At 41.8% G+C, this 22,366-nt stretch overlaps 1 protein-coding gene across 8 annotated transcripts in view; it reads left to right on the top strand.

Annotated features, from left to right (window-relative positions):
* The window catches only part of kcnip4a (potassium voltage-gated channel interacting protein 4a), a 1,016,612-nt gene extending 994,624 nt beyond the window's left edge, over positions 1–21,988 (top strand). For 7 of the 8 annotated variants that reach the window (XM_063043372.1, XM_063043374.1, XM_063043378.1 and 4 more), the window contains 4 exons: positions 5,092–5,199; positions 17,288–17,392; positions 19,866–19,928; positions 20,987–21,988. In XM_063043372.1, coding sequence (XP_062899442.1) covers positions 5,092–5,199; positions 17,288–17,392; positions 19,866–19,928; positions 20,987–21,034 — 324 coding nt within the window. In that variant the 3' untranslated portion in view covers positions 21,035–21,988. The remainder of the gene's footprint in view (positions 1–5,091; positions 5,200–17,287; positions 17,393–19,865; positions 19,929–20,986) is intronic. The other variant, XM_063043376.1, reaches the window with a different exon arrangement.
* The last annotated feature ends 378 nt before the right edge of the window (positions 21,989–22,366 follow it).

The raw sequence follows: 22,366 nt of genomic DNA on the forward strand, positions 1-22,366 counted from the left end.
AGCCCTCTTCTGTACTCCCTTTTCACCTATGACTGAGTTCCTGTACATGGTTCTAACTCCATAATCAAGTTCGCAGACGACACCACGGTGGTTGGTCTGATCAGAGGGGATGACGAGATGGCCTACAGGGACGAGGTCCACCACCTGGCTGCATGGTGCACCGACAACAATCTGGCCCTTAACACCCAGAAGACCAAGGAGATCATTGTGGACTTCAGGCATGCTAGGAGCCACACTCATGTTCCCATCTACATCAACTGAACGGTGGTGGAGTGTGTATCAAGCTTCAAATTCCTTGGTGTCCACATTTCCGAGGATCTCACCTGGTCGCTGATCATCACTCCTCCATCCTAATCAAAAAGGCGCAACAGAGCCTTTATTTCCTGCGGAGCATGAAGAAAGCTCACCTCTGTCCCAGGATACTGACGGACTTTTACCGCTGTACCATTGAGAGCATACTCACCAACTGCACCTTAGTTTGGTATGGCAATTGTCCCGCATCGGACCACAAAGCACTCCTACCTGTGGTGAAAACTGCCCATCGGATTATCGGCACCCAATTGCCCACCGTTGAGAACATCTACCATAAACGCTGCCTGGGCAAGGCGAAAAGCATTATCAGATGCAGGGAAGAAACATGGACTTTTTACTCTCCTCCCATCCGGTAGGCGCTACAGGAGCCTCCGCTCCCGCACCAGCAGGCACAGGAAGAGCTTCTTCCCTGAGGCTGTGACCCTGCTGAACCTCTCATCACAGCGCTAAGCAGTATTGCACCCATATTGCACTGTCTCAGTACTTTTATATCAGTGTGCTGTAGCATTTTTTTTATTTGCAGTTATTTTGTAAATAACACTATTCTTTGCATTTCCGGCCAGATGCTAAATGCACTTCATTGGCTTTGTATCTGTACTCGGCACAATGACAATAAAGTTGAATCTAATCTAATCTAATCTAACAACTCCTTGCTTTCACAATACAAAAGAATGCCACCTATGACAATTCAATGGCATAATCCTTTACCTTTGTAATTGCCCCTTTAATGCTCACTTTATTTGTTATCACTTAACCAGTGTAATACAACTTGTTTTAGAAACATAGAAACATAGAAAATCTACAGCACAATACAGGCCCTTCGGCCCACAAAGCTGTGCCGAACAAGTCCTTACCTTAGAAATTACCTATGGTTACCCACAGCCCGCTATTTTTCTAAGCTCCATGTATCTATCCAGGAGTCTCTTAAGAGACCCTGTCGTATCCGCCTCCACCACTGTCGCCGGCAGCCCATTCCACACACTCACCAGTCTCTGCATAAAAAACTTATCCCTGATATCTCCTCTGTACCTACTTCCAAGCACCTTAAAACTGCGCCCTCTTGTGTTAGCCATTTCAGCCCTGGGAAAAAGCCTCTGACTATCCACATGATCAATGCCTCTCATCATCTTATACACCTCTATCAGGTCACCTCTCATCCTCCGTCGCTCCAAGGAGAAAATGACGAGTTCACTCAACCTGTTCTCATAAGGCATGCTCCCCAATCCAGGCAACATCCATGTAAATCTCCTCTGCACCCTTTTTATGGTTTCCACATCCTTCCTGTAGTGAGGCAACCACATCTGAGCACAGTACACCAAGTGGGGTCTGACCAGGGTCCTATATAGTTGCAACATTACCTCTTGGCTCCTAAACTCAATCCCATGATTGATGAAGGCTAATGCACTGTATACCTTCTTAACCCCAGAGTCAAACTGTGCAGCAGCTTTGAGTGTCCTATGGACTCGGACCCCAAGATCCCTCTGATCCTCCATACTGCCAAGAGTCTTACCATTAATACTATATTCTGCCATCATATTTGACCTACCAAAATGAACCACCTCAGACTTATCGGGGTTGAGCTCCGTCTGCAACCACTCTTTACCTTCTGTGGGCATGCCAGATTTGGATCCCATGCCTCCTTAATTTCTCAATAAATCTTGCATTGGGTACCTTATGAAATGCTTTGCTGAAATCCATGTACACTATATCTATTGCTCCAACTTCATCAATGTGTTTAGTCACATTCTCAAAAAATTAAATCAGGCTCGTAAGGCACCACCTGCCTTTGACAAAGCAGTGGTGACTATTCCTACTCATATTATGCCTCTCCAAGTGTTCATAAATCCTGCCTCTCAAGATCTTTTCCATCAATTTACCAACCACTGAAGTAAGACTCACTGGTTTATAATTTCCTGGGCTATCTCTACTTCCTTTCTTGAAAAAGGGAACAACATCTGCAACCCTCCAATCCTCCGGAACCTCTCCTGTCTTCCCCTTACTCCAATTAAACACTTTGCTAACTTGTCTGTTCCTATCCCTCTCCAATGCTCTGGTAAAAGAGATAGAATTGTGATCACTATCTTCAAAATGCTCTCCCACTGAGAGACCTGACACCTGACCAGGTTCATTTCCTGGTCAAGTACAGCTTCTCCTCTTGTAGGCTTATGTACATATTGTGTCAGGAAACCTTCCTGACCACACCTAACGAACTCCACCCCATCTAAACTCCTTGCTCTGGGGCGATACTAATCAACATTTGGGAAATTAAAATCTCCCAGCACAACAACCCTGCTATTATTATACCTTTCCAGAATCTGTCTCCTTATCTGCTCCTTGATGTCCCTGTTACGATTGGGTTGTCTATAAAAAACACTCAGTAGAGTTATTGAAACACCCTGTTCCTAACTTCCGCCCACAGAGACTCCTTAGACAAGCCCTCCATAACCTCCTCCTTTTCTGCAGCCGTGACACTATCTCTGATCAACAGTGCCACACCCCCACCTCTTTTGCCTTCCTCCCTGTCCTTCTGAAACATCTAAAGCCTGGCACTTGAAGTAACCATTCCTGCCCCTGAGCCATCCAAGTCTCTGTAATAGCCACAACATCATAGCTCCAAGTACTGATCCACCTCCTTGTCTATCACCTGCCTATCCTCCCTCTCGCACTGTCTCCAAGCTTTCTATATTTGTGAGCCAACCGCCTCTTCCTCTGTCTCTTCAGTTCGGTTCCCAACCCCCAGCAATTCTAGTTTAAACTCTCCCCAGTAGCCTTTGCATACCTCCCTGCCAGGATATTGGTCTCCCTGGGAATCAAGTGCAACCTGTCCTTTTTGTACAGGTCACACCTGCCCCAAAAGAGGTCCCAATGATCCAGAAATCTGAATCCCTGCCCTCTGATTCAATCTCTCAGCCACGCATTTATCCGCTACTTCACTCTATTCCTATACTCACTGTCCCGAGATTACTACCTTTGAGGTCCTGCTTCTCAACTTCCTTCCTAACTCCCTGTAGTCTGTTTTCAGAACGTCCTCCCTTTTCCACCCTATGTTACTGGTACCAATATATACCATGACCTCTGGCTGTTCTCCTTCCCACTTGAGAATATCGTGGACGTGATCAGAAACATCCCGGACCCTGGCACCCGGGAGGCAGACTACCATCCGTGTTTCTTTCCTGTGTCTACAGAATTGCCTGCCTGACCCCCTGACTCCTTTCCCTAACCTTCTGAGCCACAGGGCCAGAGTCTGTGCCTGAGGCACAGCCACTGTTGCTTCCCCCAGGTAGGCCGTTCCCCCCCCCCCAGCAGTACTCAAACAGGAGGAGTAGTTATTGTTCAGGGGGACAGCCGCAGGGGTGCTCTCTACCATCTAACTCTTGCCCTCCCCTCTCCTGACTGTTACCCTCTTATCTGTCTCACAAGGCCCCGGTGTGACTACCTGCCTTTAGCTCCTATCTATCACCTCCTCACTCTCCCTGACCAGACGAAGGTCATCGAGCTGCGTCTCCAGTTCCCTAATATGGTCCCTAAGGAGCTGCAGTTCGACGCACCTGGCACAGACGTGGCCAACCAAGAGGCTTGGAGTCTCCAGGACTTCCCACATTTGACACCGAGCACAGAACTTCGGCCTCACACACATATTTCCTGTCTGTATTTTATACAGATAACCTACCTGGCCTCGACCCATTATCGCCAAAGCCCCGTTGAACAAAAGCCTTCCTACTCTGTCTCCCTCTACTCTATTGCCCACTCTTTAAAGCTATCTCCATTTAAACTCTTCTCACTGTTCTATCTGTCTGACGTCCACGCGTTTGCACAGTTGTGCCCTGATCAAACCGCTGAAGAAATAACCATTTCCTTTTAAACTGTTCTCGCTGTTCTCACTGGCTGACATCCACGTGCTTGCGCAGTCATGCCCTGATCCAATTGCTGTGTCAGCAATATTTATCAAAAACTTTTGTTGATGAGGAAGAGATCCAAATCTGTTAGCCCTTAGAGAAATTTTGAGAAATTGGGTCATTGGAAAAGTTTTATAATGGAAGGATACAGTTTTTATTGTAAGTTCTTCAGGTTACGTTGTTAGTCGAGGTGCCATGATTTCTTATCAGTTTAAATGTAAAAGGAAGTGGAAAGGAATAAAAATACCCAATAAAAGTTGGTGAGTGGCTTTTGAAATATGATTAAATAGGGTTTGGTCAGCTCCATCAGTCTGTGAAAGGATCATGTTTCATTGTTGTTATATTTTTCTTGTATTATGCATTACCATGTCATATCACTGAGAGTTGTCTCAAATATCCCTGTGGTGCAAAGACTGTCACAGTTATTTAAGTCTGATGTGATCCATGTGTGACTGACCAATCAAAGAAGGACAGATAAGTAACTCTCAAGAATGCAAAAAATGGTCCAATCCCTGGGGGAGGTAACCTACTAACACTGAGGGAACTGAGGAACAGCAGCAGTTGCTAACAATGCTGATAAGGAGAGGAACCTAGCAATCAGAATGTTCCATGGGATGGCCTGGGACAACAATGTTCTAAAATGTTGAGTGCTCAGCTGAGTAGGTGGAATTCCCGTTTCAATTGTTTCTGTCCTGCAGGAACACTTTGCGACAATGCCACCTTCTGGTGATATTGAAGTGCTACATTTGACCTGAGTTCGATTTTTTTGACACATTTCTAACACCTCTGTGGTGAAGTGTGTTCTTACGGAGTCATCTAATAATGCACAATGTTGGTTCCTGAACTGAGAAATTGTTTAATTCCTAATTCTCTATCGTTTTAGGATTTTGTCCTGGGTCTTTCTGTTTTACTTCGTGGATCAATACAAGATAAACTAAAATGGGCTTTCAATTTATATGACATAAATAAGGACGGATATGTAACAAAGGAGGTAAGATATTCCCTACACTTTAACCATGTTGAAAAAGAGTCTTCAGGCACGCTGGCCAAAAAATGTTATGAAGTGGATTCTAATCTCTTGTGTTTATTAATGAGTGGTGATTTCCCAGGACGTCTCTAATGTCTCTCTTCATTGACAGGTTCCATTCACCACAGAAAATTCTCCTGCCTTGTGCCATTAACTCTTGTATTTACAATAATGTTATGATATATAAATCACCAACCTTTTAATAATATAATGAATGCAACATCTTCAGAGCTAGAAATATAAACACAACACTTTGTACAGATTACGATCATCTAATCTATTTACAGATGATCACTGTTGTTGTGTGAATGAAGTGACCAGAGAAAATTACTGGTTGATACAAAGCAGCTTCTTTATTCGACAAAACAAGGTACGGCGGGCTTCATATGGAGACACTTTTGGTCGAAAGGTCTGCTGGCCCAATGTGGGGCTCAATATTTTATGCGCCAAACATCAAAGGACAATTTCATATTTACGATGTGTGGACAATGCTTTCTTTGAAACTACACACAACCTTCACACCTCCTGATTCGCATCCACACCACAGACATCCAAATGAATTTTAATCAGCATTGTCTGGACTGGGATTCACTGCCTTTAGGAACCCATTGTTCAGAGCTACACTCCAAATTAAATCCACAGTCCATATTCAGATGTGAAGATGGATGGCCAGCCAATTGCCAAATGTTAATGTCCTAAACCCAAAAATTGCTCCAACAATCACAAAACCTGTTGCTTTGGGAGTTAATTTGACTCTTGTATGGTATTTCTTTTATGAAGTACAAGCCTCAATGTCTTCCTGCCCCTCCCTTAAAGTAGGAGTGTATCTTTACTGTGGATATCCATAATCACCTTTAAATAATTTGAATTTCACTCAAACAATACTTGTTTCTCCGCAAAAAACAAATAAACATCAGAGGCAGAGGAAATGCTAGTTAATGCAGACCAGTATCCCGTTAAGCATTTTCTTATGTTTGGTGTTTGGATCGGGATTTCAGTAATCTTCTAATTAAATATACCGTTCAAAAACAATAATGTCATGTGACTACAACATCTGTAGTAGATTATTTTTTTTTATATTGGGATGATGCCACATCCATTAACCTCTTCTCCATACTCTTATTGGTAAGGCAATGCACAGTGCAGGCAGGATCAAACAATTTCGTGCAGCAGTTGAGAACATCATTTTGTGCCGTGTCACATGATGTAGGTGATCATGGTCCCATGATCATGATTGTTCTTGGCAAAGTTTTCTACAGAAGTGGTTTGCCATTGTCTTCTTCTGGGCAGGGTCTTTATAAGACTGGTGACCCCAGCCTTCTCTGCAGAGATTGTCTGCCTGGCTTCCGTGGTTGCATAACCAGCTGCTCCTACAACCATCCACCACCTGCTCCCATGGCTTCATGCAACCCTAATCAGGGGGCTAAGCAGGTGCTACACATTGCCCAAGGGTGACCCACAGGCTAATGGAGAGAAGAAGAACCTTACACTTCCTTTGACAGAGACGTAGCTCCACCCTGCCACCCAACAGTGGATGTCCCAAATCCACAAAAGATGGTAGAATGCAAGAACGAAGACTGAGAAGTTTCTACCAAAATACACTGTTTAATTTTCCTCCTGCTCTCAGTTCGCTTCAACGACTTGCTTTTACTGTTGCAGGAGCTATAAACTAATGCATCTCACTTTTGCATGCACTGTGTAAATGTGAAAATGGTTTGATAACTAAAATCTTCCCTTGCTGATATTTAATTATGGTGGGCAGGGAAGTAGCAGCCTGTGACCATCTCTTTTCACCTGATGTGAGATGCAAACACAATTGTAGTCCACTGTTTATTAATTTCCATAGATGCAACTTGACCTACTGAGATCCCTGAACATTTTGTGTGTTATGTTGAACTGCAGTCCACGGTCTTTGATTGCTGAAGACTAAAATTCCAAGGCTAAATCCAAGATCTGCAGTGAGACAGGAACAAAGTATTGCTACAATTGAAATAGCAATTGTCCATCACATGCTTAAATAAATAGTTCAATTTTCAGAAAAAAATATCTTGCCCTTTCATAAGTATAAAGTCAAGTGTTTTAAAACAAGTTCTAGCAAGGGAACTTTTCAGAGCTGGAAACCACAAAGGAAATCTGCAGAATATTGAAGCCAATGGGAATAATGAAAGATAAGACCTGTACAATATATATCATGCTAGTGGCAATATGAGAACAGAACAATTTCAAGCTAAGTGCTTTTAAGCAATCATCCTTCGGCAAAAAGAAGCACTCAGAATACTGCAGTTAGATTGGAACAAACTGTTTTTCTTTGATTCCTCAGAAAGTTGCTTTGACATAATATTGAGTAAGCTGAAAAATGATTACATGGTTACTGCAGGTAACACAGTCAATATTCAAGAAAGAACAAATGAGAATCCAAAATGTTAAGAACTCGATCATATCAGATTCAGATTCAGATTTATATCTTGCATGTACATCAAACCATACAGCGGAGTACATTGTTTATGTTAACATACTCAAATATGTGCTGAGAGCAGCCCACAATGTTCAGAGAACAACAACAAAACAAACTACTTATACACACACACAAGCACACGCACCTAACTCCAACCCCAAGACAGCCCTGGTCTGCAGTTATACCTGAAGAACCAGGTGGAGGATAAGTCAAGAAACTAGAACAAGATGGAGATTTAGTGGAGTCAAGTCCAGTGATTGGCCTCGTTGACTGTAATGAAAAGCTTAAGAGGCAAAATGAGCATTCAAAGTAAAATAGTTTATTGTAGTTTTAATTTTCATAGCATTATCGAGCAATAAATCATGGAAACAAGGCAATCAGCCCAACCAGTCCATGCCAACCATGTCGTCCACCTAAATGATCCAATTTTCATGCATTTTTATCCATATTTCTCCAGGTTTCACCCCCTCCATCTACCCATTCAATTGTTTCTTAAATTATACTGTTGAACTTGTCTCAAAAACTTCCTCTGACAGCTCATTCCATATACTCACCACCCTCTGGGTGAAAATGGTGCCACGCAGTGCCCTTTTAGATCTTTTCCCTCTCATCCCAAATCCGTGCTTTGCCGGTTCTCATTCATATTCAACGGTCCCTACACTTGCACAAGGTGTTGGAAACTCGACGTGTCAGGCAGCATCTATGCATACAAATGATTGGTCATCATTTCAGATCAAGCCCTTGCATCAGAACCCCTATTTACTGACATTTATTGTGTCAATATGCATAAGAATCACATACATCTTCCATCTTTATGTGGAATAAGGTAGATGATTATGTAGTGCAGTTAGAGATTGGAAGGTATGACGTTATGGACATCACTGAGTCATGACTGAAAAAAGATTGTATTTGGGAACTCAACATCCAAGGATACACATTGTATCAAAAGGACAGTCAGCTCGGCATAAGGTGTGTGGGTGGCTCTGTTGGTAAAAAGTGAATTTAAGTCCTCTGAATGAGTTGATATAGGATCAGAAGAGGGAGTTACATACAGACCTCCAAACAGCAGGCAGGATGTGGGCTAGAAATTACAATGGGAGATAGAAAAGGCATGTCAAAAGAACAATGTTACAGTAGTCGTGAGAGATTTCAATATGCAGGTAGATTGGGAAAATTAGATTGGTGCTGGATCCCAAGAGAGAGAATTTGTAAAATGCCCACAAGAGGGCTTTTCAGAGCAACTTGTGTGATTGAGCCCAAGAGGGGATCAGCTATTCAGGATTGAGTGTTCTGTAATGAACTGGATTTGATTAGGAAGTTTCAGGTAAAGTAACTCTTAGGAGGCAGTAATCATAATAGAATAGAATTCACCTTGCAATTTGAGAGGGAGAAGCTGAAGTCAGATGTGTCATTATTACAGTGGAGTAAAGGGAATTACAGAGGCTGGAGAGAGGAGCTGGCCAAAGCTGATTGGAAGGGGGCACTAGCAGGGATGATGGCAGAGCAACAACGGCTGGAGTTTCTGGGAGCAATTCGCAAGATACAGGATAGATACATCCCAAAGAAGAAGTATTCTAAAGGCAAGATAACACAACTATGGCTGATAAGGGAAGTCAAAGCCAGCATAAAAACAAAAGAGAGGGTATATAATAGAGCAAAAATTGGTGGGAAATGAAATGATTGAGAAACCTTAAAAAACCAACAGAAGGCAACTATTAAATCCATATGGGGGGGGGGGTGGAGATGAAATATGAATGTGTGCAAGCCAGCAATTCAAAGAGGACACCAGAAGTGAGAGCTTTGACCAGCATCTCATAGAGCTTTGATCAGTGGCCAACCTGGACATTGGAAGTTTTGAGAACAGCTAGAGGTCATAGTCCATTTCATTACCAATGACATGGGTAGGACGAGAGATGATGTTCTGCATAGGCAGTTCAGGGAGTTAGGTGCTTATAGAGTACAAGAAATGCAAAAGAACTCTTAAGAAAGAAATTAAGGAGGCTACAAGATTGCTCTAGCAGACATGGTGAAGGAGAATCCTAAGGGAGTCTACATATATGTTAAGAACAAAATGATTGCAAGGGACAAAATTGATCCTCTGGAAGACCAGAATGGTAATCCATGTGTGAAGCCAAAACAGACAGGAGAGATCTTAAATGCATTTTTGCATCTGTCTTTACTCAGAAGATAGATACAGAGTCTATAGAAGGGAGGCAAAGTGGCATCAACTTCTTGGACCCTTACAGATTACAGAGGAGGAGATGTTTGCCACCCTGAGGCAAACCAAGGTGGATAAATCCTCAGGGCCCTATGGTGTTCCTTCAGACCACATAGCAGGCAAGTGCAGAAATTGCCAGAGCCCTTGCAGAGATATTTAAAACATATACATCAATAGGAGAGGTACAAAAGGATTGGAGGATAGCCAATGTTGTTCTGCTGTTTAAAAAAGTTTATAAACAGAAACAAGGAAATTATAGGCTTGTGACACTGACATCAGTAATGGGAAAGTTATTGGAAGGTATTCTAAGGGACCAGATATATAAGTATTTGGATAGTCATGGACTGATTAAGGATAGTCAGCATAGCTTCGTCCTTGGTAGGTCATGTCTAACCAATCTTAAAGAATTTTTCAAGGAAGTTAATAGGAAAGTGGATGAAGGCAAGGCAGTGAATGTTATCCACATGGAAGGCTGGTCAAGATTGTTCAATCGCTCGATATTCAGAATGGGTTAGTAAATGGGATTGGACACTGGCTTTGTGGGAGAAGCCAGAGAGTGGTAGTAGAGGGTTGTCTTTCTGACTGGAAGTCTGTGACTAATGATAAGCCGCAGGGATCGGTGCTGGGCCCTTTGTTGACCTGCATGATAATGTGGTTAACTGGATCAGCAAATTTGTGGATGACACCAAGATAGGCTGTAGTCAGCCTGGTTTTCTTAAGGGAAAATCTTGCCTGACAAATCTGTTTGAATTATTTGAAGAAATAACAAGCAGAATAAACAAAGGAGTATTAGTGGATGTTATGTACTTGGATTTTCAGAAGGCCTTTGATGAAGTGCCACACATGAAGCTGCTTAGCAAGATAACAACCCAGCAAAGACACTAGCATGGACAGAAACGGAAAAAACTCAAAAATCTGAGGTGCAAGGGGACTTTGGAGTCCTTGTGCAGGTTTCCATGAAGGTTAATTTGAAGGCTGAGTCGGTGGTGAAGAAGGCAAATGCAATGAGGACATTCATTTCAAGAGGACGAGAGGATGGTTCCTATGGTAGGGGAGTCTTGGACCAAAGGAGACAGCCTCAGAATACAGGGATGTCCATTTAGAACTGAGATGAGGAGGAATTTGTTTAGCCAGAGGGTGGTGAATATGTGGAATGCATTGCCACAGGCAGCTGTGGAGGTCAAGTATTAGGGTGTTTTTAAACCAGAGATTCTTCATTAGCCATGAAGCCATGAGATAGTTCTTAAATTTGAAGACCAGAACAATTTTGAAGTTTTTCCGGTACTAATCTAAATTCCGAGCAAGTTTGATTTCTCTGCTTTTCATTTCATTCCCACTAAAAACAAGCCTCGGTGCTTTGTTTGTAAATTGTTATTATTAGCATGAATCTCTACTTCTGTTGATTATGCATCTGTACTCCCAGATACCTCTATTCATTTTTACAAAGATCATGTAGTTTTATTTTCTATATAATATGTATCACACTATATTATTAATAACAAAATTAACCTATTAATTTCATGCCTATTCTTCAAATTTATTGATGTATTATTATATTTTTTACAATCCTCCTTGGTAATGGATGTACAGTATATTGTTTTATTGTTTGGGTAATTTAAAGATCTAAGTACTCATCACTGGGACCTTCCTCTTCATTCGCTGGATGTTGTATGAACGTTTGGCTTTGGTTTTATTTTTCTCTTATTCACACGGGGCCCAGTACAGGGGCTGAACTAATGATGCACATTCCAGCAAATGGAATTTTGCTGGTACTTTAAGTGACTACTCAGCCGCACTTTTGAAATCTGGCACTACTTAAAACTGTTGAGAACTTTTGAAGTGACACAGGAGACTGCAGATGATGAAATCTGGAGGAATAAACAAGATGCTGGAGGACCTCAGTGGGTCAGGCAGCATCTGTGGAGGGAAATGAGCAGTCTATGTTTTGAGGTGCGATCGTTCCTCTGGATCAAGTCTTGATACACGCCCATGCACTACGTCTGCCCTCCTCTTCAGTCAAGGGAATTCTGCTCATATTTAGAGAGGAAACAGGGAGTAGCTCAGGTCATGTACAGTTTGTTCACTGAGCAGTATTCTACATCTATCTCAGTGTTTCCCAACCTTTTTTAACCTTTCCATACTTGCCAAAGCCCCTCTTAAGCACAATATACTTTCCGGCATCCCCATGGTGTAAAAACATTTCTAGGATATGCTAGCGTGAGAAAAATGATTCTGTTTTAAATTGTTATATGTCTTTAAACCTAGCTTACACAGTCCTGTGCTCTGTACAGCAGCTTTGATATCAATGTGATCCTTGAGCTTAACGGTTTTAGCAAGAGTTGAAATATCTGGTTCAAGTTGTGAAAGCAAAAGCCTTATGTCCCCAAATGTAATAATGTCCAAGCAATTTCTGTTTTTTGTGAGTATGTGGTTCACTGCACTGAAGCCTCTTTCAAAAAGGTAGGGGGATAGAAATGTAATAAAGAGCAGTTTTGCTCTTCTCCAAAGACCAGGAAACTTGATATGATAGTGTAGCCATATACCACAAAAGCTGACACTTTTGAAAAACATTTTCGCTTTTCATCTTTCTGAATTTCGATAATTTCTTCTTGCAAGATCTCTTCCTGTTCTTCCACCTTGCCAAGAAATAGGTTAATTACCCAGTCCAGAATTTTCAGCTTGTTGAAAACCTTGAATTGATGCTGAAAATCCTTGCAACACACACAAAATGCTGGTGGAATGCAACAGGCCAGGCAGCATCTATAGGAAGAGGCACAGTCCATGTTTAGGGCTGAGAACCTTCATCAGGACTAACTGAAAGGAGAGCTAGTAAGAGATTTGAAAGTGGGAGGGGGAGGGGGAGATCCAAAATGATAAGAGAAGACAGGAGGGGGAGGGGAGCCCAGAGGAAGATGGAGAGCAGGCAAGGAGTGATTGTGAGAGGGCCAGAGAGAGAAGAAAGACAAAAAGGGGAGGTAAATAAAAATAATAAATAAGGGATAGGGTAAGAAGGGGAGGAGGGGCATTAACGGAAGTTAGAGAAATCAATGTTCATGCCATCAGGTTGGAGGCTACCCAGACGGAATATAAGGTGTTGTTCCTCCAACCTGAGTGTGGCTTCATCTTGACAGTAGAGGAGGCCATGGATTGACATATCAGAATGGGAATGGGACATGGAATTAAAATGTGTGACCACTGAGAGATCCTGCATACTCTGGCGGACAGAGCGTAGGCATTCAGCGAAATGGTCTCCCAGTCTGCGTCGGGTCCTATGCTCTGGAAATGTTATAAGAAGCAATGAGACCACTATCAAGGTTATTTTTAGCTTTCTTGGCAAATGACCTGAGTATGCAACACCTTTCAAATACTTCTTTTATCTTCTGGAACTGAATAATACCATAATATCAGAGTAATACCCTTGCCCATCCTCTGGGTTTCCCCCCCCTTCCCTTTTTCCTTCTCCCTGGGCCTCCTGTCCCATGATCCTCTCATATCCCCTTTGCCAATCAACTGTCCAGCTCTTGGCTCCATCCCTCCCCCTCCTGTCTTCTCCTATCATTTTGGATCTCCCCCTCCCCCTCCCACTTTCAAATCTCTTACTAGCTCTTCCTTCAGTTAGTCCTGACGAAGGGTCTCGGCCTGAAACGTCGACTGTACCTCTTCCTAGAGATGCTGCCTGGCCTGCTGTGTTCACCAGCAACTTTGATGTGTGTTGCTTGAATTTCCAGCATCTGCAGAATTCCTCGTGTTTGCGTTTTTAATACCATAAGTAGCCTTTTTCAGGGTGTCTTTTACAGAAGTGTTCCTGCAATTTTGATGGCTTCATGGCTTCATTAGATAGTACAGTATTACAAGTAAGATAAACGGGGTGTCACTGATCTGACGGGAGCGGAATAAAACCACACTCCAGGTTTGTAACATGGTACTGATGCATTTTCTGTAGTTTCTGTTTCTTGGCAGGATTGGACTTTAAGTCTTTACAACCTTCAGGCTCAAAGAGGTCACACTGCATGTATTTATCAGTCAGTAATGGAGCGAAAGTGAAATAAAAAATGTACACAAACTGGGAATGCCTATCAGATGTTGACGACTGCAGTAAGTTGACATTGTTGGTCAGGTGGTCAGGTCTCATCCCTCAAGTTAGGGTGCTGCTTACCACTTCCCCCCCCCCAAGAATCTTGAATGCCCCCCAGTGACTTCTACTTCCCCTAACACTCCCTTAGGACATGTAACCCCCTTGGATCTAACCGAAGCCTTATCATCATTTGCTCAGTTTAGAAGTGACAGATGGTTTATCGCAATCAGATGGAAGTTTGTATTCCCACTCTCACTGTAAATTGCAATCAGTAATTATAGACAGCAACACCTCTGCCACGATTATCCTCTACTTGGGCTCCCCTACAAGGCTGCATCATCTGCCCCTTTTCTACTCACTATATACAGCACTTACTTTTATGTAATCAGATTATGTTTCAACCCCATTTACAGTTTGCAGGTGACTCTACTGTAGTGGGACTTACCTCAAACAATAATCAGCTGGAGTACAGGAAGATGGTAGAGAGTTAGTGACATGGTGACATGGTCTCATGACAACAACCTTTCTCTCAATATCTGCAAAACAAAAGAGCTGTTTATTGACGTCAGGAAAGGGGGAGGGAATGGCGTGATGCATATGCTCCTGTTTACATCAACAGTGCTGAGGTTAAAGGGGATAAGGGCTTCAAGTTCCTAAGTGTGAATGCCACCAGTAGCCCGGTCCAATACATTGACACCACTGCCAAGAAAGCTCACTAGCACCTTTGCTTCCTCAAGAGGTTAAATAAAGTTGGCAGACACACACCTCCAAGCTCAAAGATGGCTTCTATTATAAGACTATTAATGGAACAGTTCCTTAGAATTGTAAGATGTTCACTTGACCTCACAATCTATCTTGTTATGACCTTGCACCTTATTGTTCACCTGTAGTGCACTTTCTCTGTAACTGTTATTGTTTAACCTACTTCAATGCAATATTGTAATGAATTGATCTGTACAATCAGTCTACAAGGGTTAGGGTTAGGGTTAGAACAGCTTCCCCATCAGGTCTGGAGTTAGGCAGGGCTGTCCCCTCTCCCCTGTCTTGTTCGTGTGCTGTATAGAGCCCTTTGCCGAAGCCATCAGGAGGGGTGAGAGCATAAGAGGGGTGATGCTGCCAGGCAGTGGAGGGACCCAAGTTAAAACCTCCCTGTACATGGACGACGTCATCGTCTTCTGCTCTGATCCGAGGTCAGTTCGCAGGTGGATTGGCACCTGCGAACAGTTCGAGCTAGCGTCGGGGGCCAGGGTCAACCACACGAAGAGCGAAGCCATGCTCTTCGGCAACTGGCCCAACCGATCCAGCGTCCCCTTCACCATCAGGTCTGACCACGTGAAGGTGTTGGGGATCTGGTTCGGAGGGGCCGAGGCGTGCAACAAGAACTGGCAGGAGCAGACTGCCAAGGTGAAACAGAAACTGGGACTGTGGGGAGGGCGCTCCCTGTCGATAACAGGCAAGAACCTGGTCATCAAGTGTGAGGTGCTCTCAGGGCTGCTATACTTGACGCAGGTGTGGCCCGTCCCCCGCTCCTACAGCTCGGAAATCACCCGAGCTGTCTTCAGATTCGTCTGGGGATCCAAGATGGAGCGGGTGAGACGGACTGTCATGCACAAGTCCCTGGACAACGGGGGCAAGAACGTCCCCAATGTCGCCCTCACCCTGATGGCCAGCTTCGTGTGTGGCTGCATCAGGCTGTGCGTGGATCCCAGATATGTGGGCACAAAGTACTACTATGTGTCCAGGTTCTACCTGTCGCCCTGGCTACGAAGGATGGGTCTGGCCCCTTTCCCGCGCAACACCCCTGTCAGCTGGTCGTTGCCTCCTTACCTGTCCTTCGTGGAAAAATTCTTCAAAGCCAACGCATTTGACCACAAGGCCGTTAGACAGTGGTCAGCACGTACTGTCCTGCAGGCACTGCAGGAGAAGGACGTGATGAACGCAGTGGGGTTGTTCCCTGAGCAGACCGTCCAGTACATCTGGCAAATTGCCTCATCGCCAGACCTCACCAACGGGCACAAAGACCTCCCCTGGCTGGCAGTGAGAGGGGCCCTCCTAGTCAGATCCCTCCTGTACACCCGGAATGTCGTCTCCGCACCCCACTTCCCACGGGAGGACTGTAATGGGGTGGAGTTGGTGGCTCACCTCTTTGAACACTGTGGGTTCACAAAGAAGGTGTGGAGGAGAATGGAAGGGACAGTGCGAAGATTCATGCCCAACAGCAGCGTTACCGAGGACTCCGTGATCTACGGGCTGTTCCCGGGGACGCACACAGAGACAAATATCCGGTGCTGCTGGCAGATCATCAATTCGGTGAAAGACGCTCTTTGGTCTGCCTGAAACTTGATGGTCTGCCAGCACATGGAGATGTCGGTGACTGAATGCTGCCGACTGGCTCACTCTCACCTGCAGGAGTACGTGCTGAGGGATGCACTCAAACTTGGTGCGGCCACCGCGAAGGCCCGGTGGGGAAGGACCACAGTTTAAGGTCCATCACCCGTGGGAGTGTGAGGGGTTGGGTGGGGAGGAGACTAACCCTTATCAGCGGTGTGGACAGATGAATCAACATGGTGCCCCAGGAGTGGGTGGAATTGTTAATTTGGAAAAAGCATTAGAGCCAACGCCTGCCTTTATTGTTGATAATTTATTGTTAATAAATCTTAACTCTTGACCAAGGGTTGAGAGTAAATGAACGGTTTATTGTAAACATCTTTCATTTGTAAATGAACAGAGAGTCAACACATAATTTTATTGTAAATAACTTTATTGAATAAGGACTCAGTCAACGAATGTTTTTTTCTTATATGTAAATAACTTTATTTTGTAATACTTCTGAATAAAATATTTTTGGAAGAAAAAAAAGTCTACAAAGCGTTCTTTTTCAGTTTACCTCTGTACATGTTGCAATAATAAACCAATTTACCAATTTTCCTGATTGTACTGTGGTAAGAATTAAGATGATTGTACTTTCAGCACTCTGCTCATGTGGTATGACAGTGAATGCCTGAAGCCTAGCATCCCTGCAGATACTAAATATATCTTTTATCCCTGACATGAGTGCTCCCTCTCGGTGACTGACACCACTGCAGGACATGAACCGTCATTAGAAATAAGTAGCAAGCCAGGAGCAAGAATCAGAGCGAGGTGAAGAATTACTAATAACATGTCAAAAAAACATCTGGCGAAGGCTTCTGTACGTGACATCCATGAAAATCTTGCAATAGTATTTATATTGAATGTAACCAATCTGAAATACTTTGGCATATGTAAGCTTTATTTAATGTATTATTTTAATCACGGTTTGCAGGAAATGTTGGACATCATGAAATCTATTTATGATATGATGGGAAAATACACTTACCCTGTTCTTAGAGAAGAAACACCCAGGCAGCATGTTGAATTTTTTTTCCAGGTATGTGGTACATGCCATTGTGAACACAAAAATAATAGAATTAATTTAACAACATTTAATTGCTCTTCTAAATTGTTACCAGTTAAAGTAGAAATGATGATATCAGGTAACCAATTGTCAAATCAACAAGTACAGAGACAATGAGCAGAGGTTATAGAAACTAGGGCTTAGAGTCATAGAAAAGTACAGCACAGAAACAGGTCCTTTGGGTTCTAGTCCATGCCGAACTATTTAATCTGCTTACTCCCATCAACCTGCACCAGGACCATAGCCCTCCATATCCCTACCATCCATGTAACTATTCAAACTTCTCTTAAATGTTAAAATTGAGCTCGCATGCATCACTTGCGCTGGCAGCTCATTCCACACTCTCACAATCCTCTGAGTGAAGACGTTTCCCTTCATGTTCCCCCTAAACTTTTCACCTTTCAACTTAACCCATGACTTCTAGTTGTAGTTCCACCCATCCTCAGTCGAAAAAGCCTGCTTGCATTCACCCTATCTATATCCCTCATAATTTTGTATAACCTCACATGGCATGGAAAGGAGACATCCAAAAAATGTGTCAGAAGTGTCAGAGGTGAATGCCAGTACTTTCATTTATTCACATTACCATCACCAGCTTGAAAATTGCTACACAAATCCCAAACTTGTTGTCATCCTTGCTACTATTCTGCCAACAGGGTTCCCATGTTGATTGCAAATCCACTCTCATTCCCCAGCACCTGTATGAGGAAGTCTGTTGATGGAAACTGTGCTAGATTAGAGCTGGGTTGAGGCAAGTTCAGGGAGCATGAGGGAAAGAAAGGACGGTGTTTGATGGGAGTGGGTTGGTCACAATTTGAAAACAATTTTTAGTTCTTTTAGTGCTTATTCTGGTCTCATCAAACATAAGATTTGTAAATTGAGGCAACACCAAGCATGCATGGTTCACCTCTGATATCAAGTCGTGACCCATTATATCACAGAGGTTTATGAAATTCTTCCGGAAACAGGAAAGGTAAATCTTAAACTGAAGGAAGAGGAAGTAGAATGGCTACAGATTAGTGCATGTATCCACAGGCATTTTGTCATTGTGCAAAGAATGAACGTTGTATGGACCAGATTTAGAAATTGAGTGGAATACACTTTTTTCATTGTTATTGCTTCACACCTTTAGAAATGGTAACGTTTGGGTTCTAACTCTTGCATCGAAAAGTGCATGTACAATCCTATGGGCAGAGATGTTGGATATTATAATGCATTTGGTTGCACAGAATGAACCGAGTGTCCGTCAGACTGACAAAAATTAAAAGTACCATTATGGAACTGGTTCTGAAGTGCATAGACAGAATAAGCCAAAAGCAAAAGAAAAAAACTGCATATGATAAACATCTAAACTGAAAATAAAAAATAGGGGAAATGTTCAACAATTCAGGCAGCATCTATGATTAGAGAAGCAGAGTTAACATTTCAGGTCAATGGCATTTCAGAGCTTTGGCAGAAGGTCCTTGATCTTAAGCATTAACTCTGTTTCTGTGTCTATAGATTTACTTGTAGATTACTGTTTTTATTACAGATCCTAGTATGGAGATCTTTGGGAATTTGTTCTAGAAATGATTGTAGATGTAATAAATGACAAACACACATCTGCACCTAGCTAACATGTATCTCAGCACTCTGATACCTCCGCTGGGTAATGTATATGAATTTAAAGTAGCGGCGATGTATGGTGGAATTTACAGTAGAGGCAAGTACCATTCTGAACATGTGCGAAGACCAAAACCTGCTGGTAATTTCTCAACTGCTCTGTAACTTGTAGCTCTTCAAGACTGCAGTCTGCAACCTGCCCTAGAATCTAAGATAAGGAATCCACTCTAACATACTTGTGCCAGTTAGACATTTGACTTTGACAGAAAGGAATGACTAGCAAAGATTAAAGTGTCAGTATGTTTAGATTTTATTCATTGATTTAACTTATTGAATTTTAATATAATTGAATATTTTAGAAGTCTTTACATTCAAATTGCTTTATTATTTTAATATTTTTAAAAATTCTTTGGAAAATCATTGTTAATTTCTTTACGGTTTTAGAATGTGAAACTCAGTGTTTGAACAGCAGCCAAGCTAGGGAGGCACAGCTGTCACATCCCCTCACTATTTTATGGAAGGTTTGTACTAGCCTGTCAACATGAGTTATGAATGGAAGTACCTGACACAGCTCAGGTTGATAACATTTCAGAGCTCCGCAAAACGTTGTTGACCTTAAGCACTAATGGCTGCTAAGATTGAAGACAACACTTCTCAGGAAATTTGGCTCAGAACATCCACACAAAGTAATTTTGTGGATCAATGGTAAACGTTTTTACCATTCCATATACTACAATGGATTGTATCTAGATGCTCACAATTATATTACTTCCAATACTTTATCTGTCTCCTACATCACAATAGATTTAAATTCCATTTTATATCTTTTTTCTGCTTTTAACAGAAAATGGATAAAAATAAAGATGGAGTAGTGACCATTGATGAATTCATTGATACCTGCCAAAAAGTGAGTGATTTATCAATATTATTTATAATTCTGGTCATCGCCTTTTTCTCTTTCATCCAGTTTCTCTCCTTCCTCTCTTTCTCCTTCTCTATCACGTCACTCAGATTCGTGAGCTGCTAGTCAGAGTTTTAAGGCATGATATGATGTAGTTCATTGAAATCAGTAAAATACAGTAGCCTAATTAGTTATTAACATTTGGCCTAGTAAAAAAAACACATATCACCGCATAAGGCCAAATATTGCAATTATTGCTCTGTTACAGATTTAATGTTCACAAAAGTCTTTGGCATTTAGAAAATACCTTTCCTGTTACTTTTAGTTTGTTGTTTAAAAAAAATTGGTAAAAGAGCAGAACAGAACATTGTGGTGATATTCTAATGATATTGAGGATCAGTATGCTCATTGTGAGCATCTTAAAGAGCAAGAAGGATTCTGATTTTATTATTAAGAAATTGGTTGCTAGATTTGAATGCAAAGAATTGGAAATGGGCTGGGTAGACAATGTAGAAAGCCAAGATAATTCAACCTTTAGAGTATATTTCTGTTAGCAATGTTGCAATGGTATTCTTAAATTATTAATGCGGAACTTGTTGAAATTTACCGGTTCCATAGAACTGAAATTTTGGAGCTTATGCAACAGATATTGTAAATTATTAATGTATTTCATTATACAATGGACTGAATGAGTTACGGTGGTGAACATTAGAAACATAACTAACAAAAGCACATAATGGTTTTTATAACTGCAAATCATTCTTGTACTTCTTAAGCACAAAGTTGTCAATAAATACTACTTTGTTAATTTTTAGAACTTACACATATATAAAGCTGTAATCAATCATTCCCCATTACCTGTCAAAGTGGTGGTTATGAAAATAATCATAGGATTTAGGCAGTAATATGGTACAAAATTTGTATATTCTGGGCTACAAAATTATTTGCCTTGAATTACTTTTTTTAAACTTAGCTACCTCATGTAGCAGGGTTCATTTCCTCAAATATTGTCAGATTTACTGTACTGTATATCAAGATTCAGTCTTCTGCTTTCTTTTGCCTAGGATGAGAATATCATGAAATCCATGCAACTCTTTGAAAATATTATTTAATGAAATCAACAATCAAGCACTTTAAAGGACAGCATCAAAGATTCTATACAAAAGGAGTGACTGTGATCAATGGAGGAACCACTACCACTATAATAGAACTCAGCAATATGTTGAGCAGATGTATTATGCAAGTCAGCTTTGTTCAGAGTAAAGCCTTCAACTAGTAAATATTTTTTAGAGTTATGAACATAGCCAATGTCATAACATTGAATTCCTTTAATTTGAAACAAAAAATTGAGTTAATTGCACAAGTAAAATGCATGCTTTCATAATCTGGCAAAGGACCATCCTAAAAATGATAATGACTAAATAATGGTCATTTTACTAGTTTTGACTTCGGTGGATGGGAAGAGTGTGTGTGTGTGTGTGTGTGTGTGTGTGTGTGTGTGTGTGTGAGTGTGTGTGTGTGTGTGTGTGTGTGTGTGCAAATGTGCGTGTGTGTGTGTGTGTGTGTGTGTGTGTGTGTGTGTGTGTGCGCGTGTGTGCATGTGTGTAAGCACGCGTGCATGCACCTGGTGTGAATGTGTGCATGTGTATATGGCTTCGAAACACAGCACTTCTAATTTGCTGCAGACTGTTTGGCAAATTGAAATAAGCAGCACCTGAACCAAACATGATACAAAAGCCCATTTAAATGTAATTTTAATGAAACTTAGGGCAGTGTCAAAAATAAAGGACAAATGCAATGTAACATACTATCCATTTGTACATCACTTTCTTAACTAGAGTAATCACGATACCTTTTATTGGCAAAGTCAGAGTTATTCAACTATTTCAGATATACAGATAGAATGCTAAGACACGTCCAAGCTAATCTGCTCTGGTTTAGTTACAATGTACTGTCTGAGGAGCAGCATGGCCCCATTACATCTTCAATTTATGACAGTGTCTTTGTGTATTAATGTGTACATTTTGTAACAAAACAGCCCACAAAAAATAAAGAGAGAAAGTTTATCAAGGAAAATCTTCTGATGTTGGTTTGTTTCAACCCACAAGACTTTGGTGATCATCCTGCAGCAGAGGAAAAGATTCTTCAAAATGCTGAACACAGCAATTGTTTCACAGCACTGTTATAATGGTATTAACTATTGTAATTTACTTCGAATAATTGATGGATAATGTCACCTTTCAGCTGGTTTCCAATGGCCTATGTAGAAGGATCATGCATAAATTTCCTAACATTGAAAATTAATTTTAGGAAAGATTAAAAATTTGGTACCCCCTGTCCCTAAGAAAGCAGCCACTGAATACTTGTTCATGGTCTTCTGCTACTCCAGCTGATCCACTTCAAGATCTGACATGCTGTTCAAAGATGTTCTTCTGCACACCACT

The sequence above is a fragment of the Mobula hypostoma genome, chromosome 3, assembly GCF_963921235.1.
Source record: "Mobula hypostoma chromosome 3, sMobHyp1.1, whole genome shotgun sequence".
Lineage (NCBI taxonomy): Eukaryota > Metazoa > Chordata > Chondrichthyes > Myliobatiformes > Myliobatidae > Mobula > Mobula hypostoma.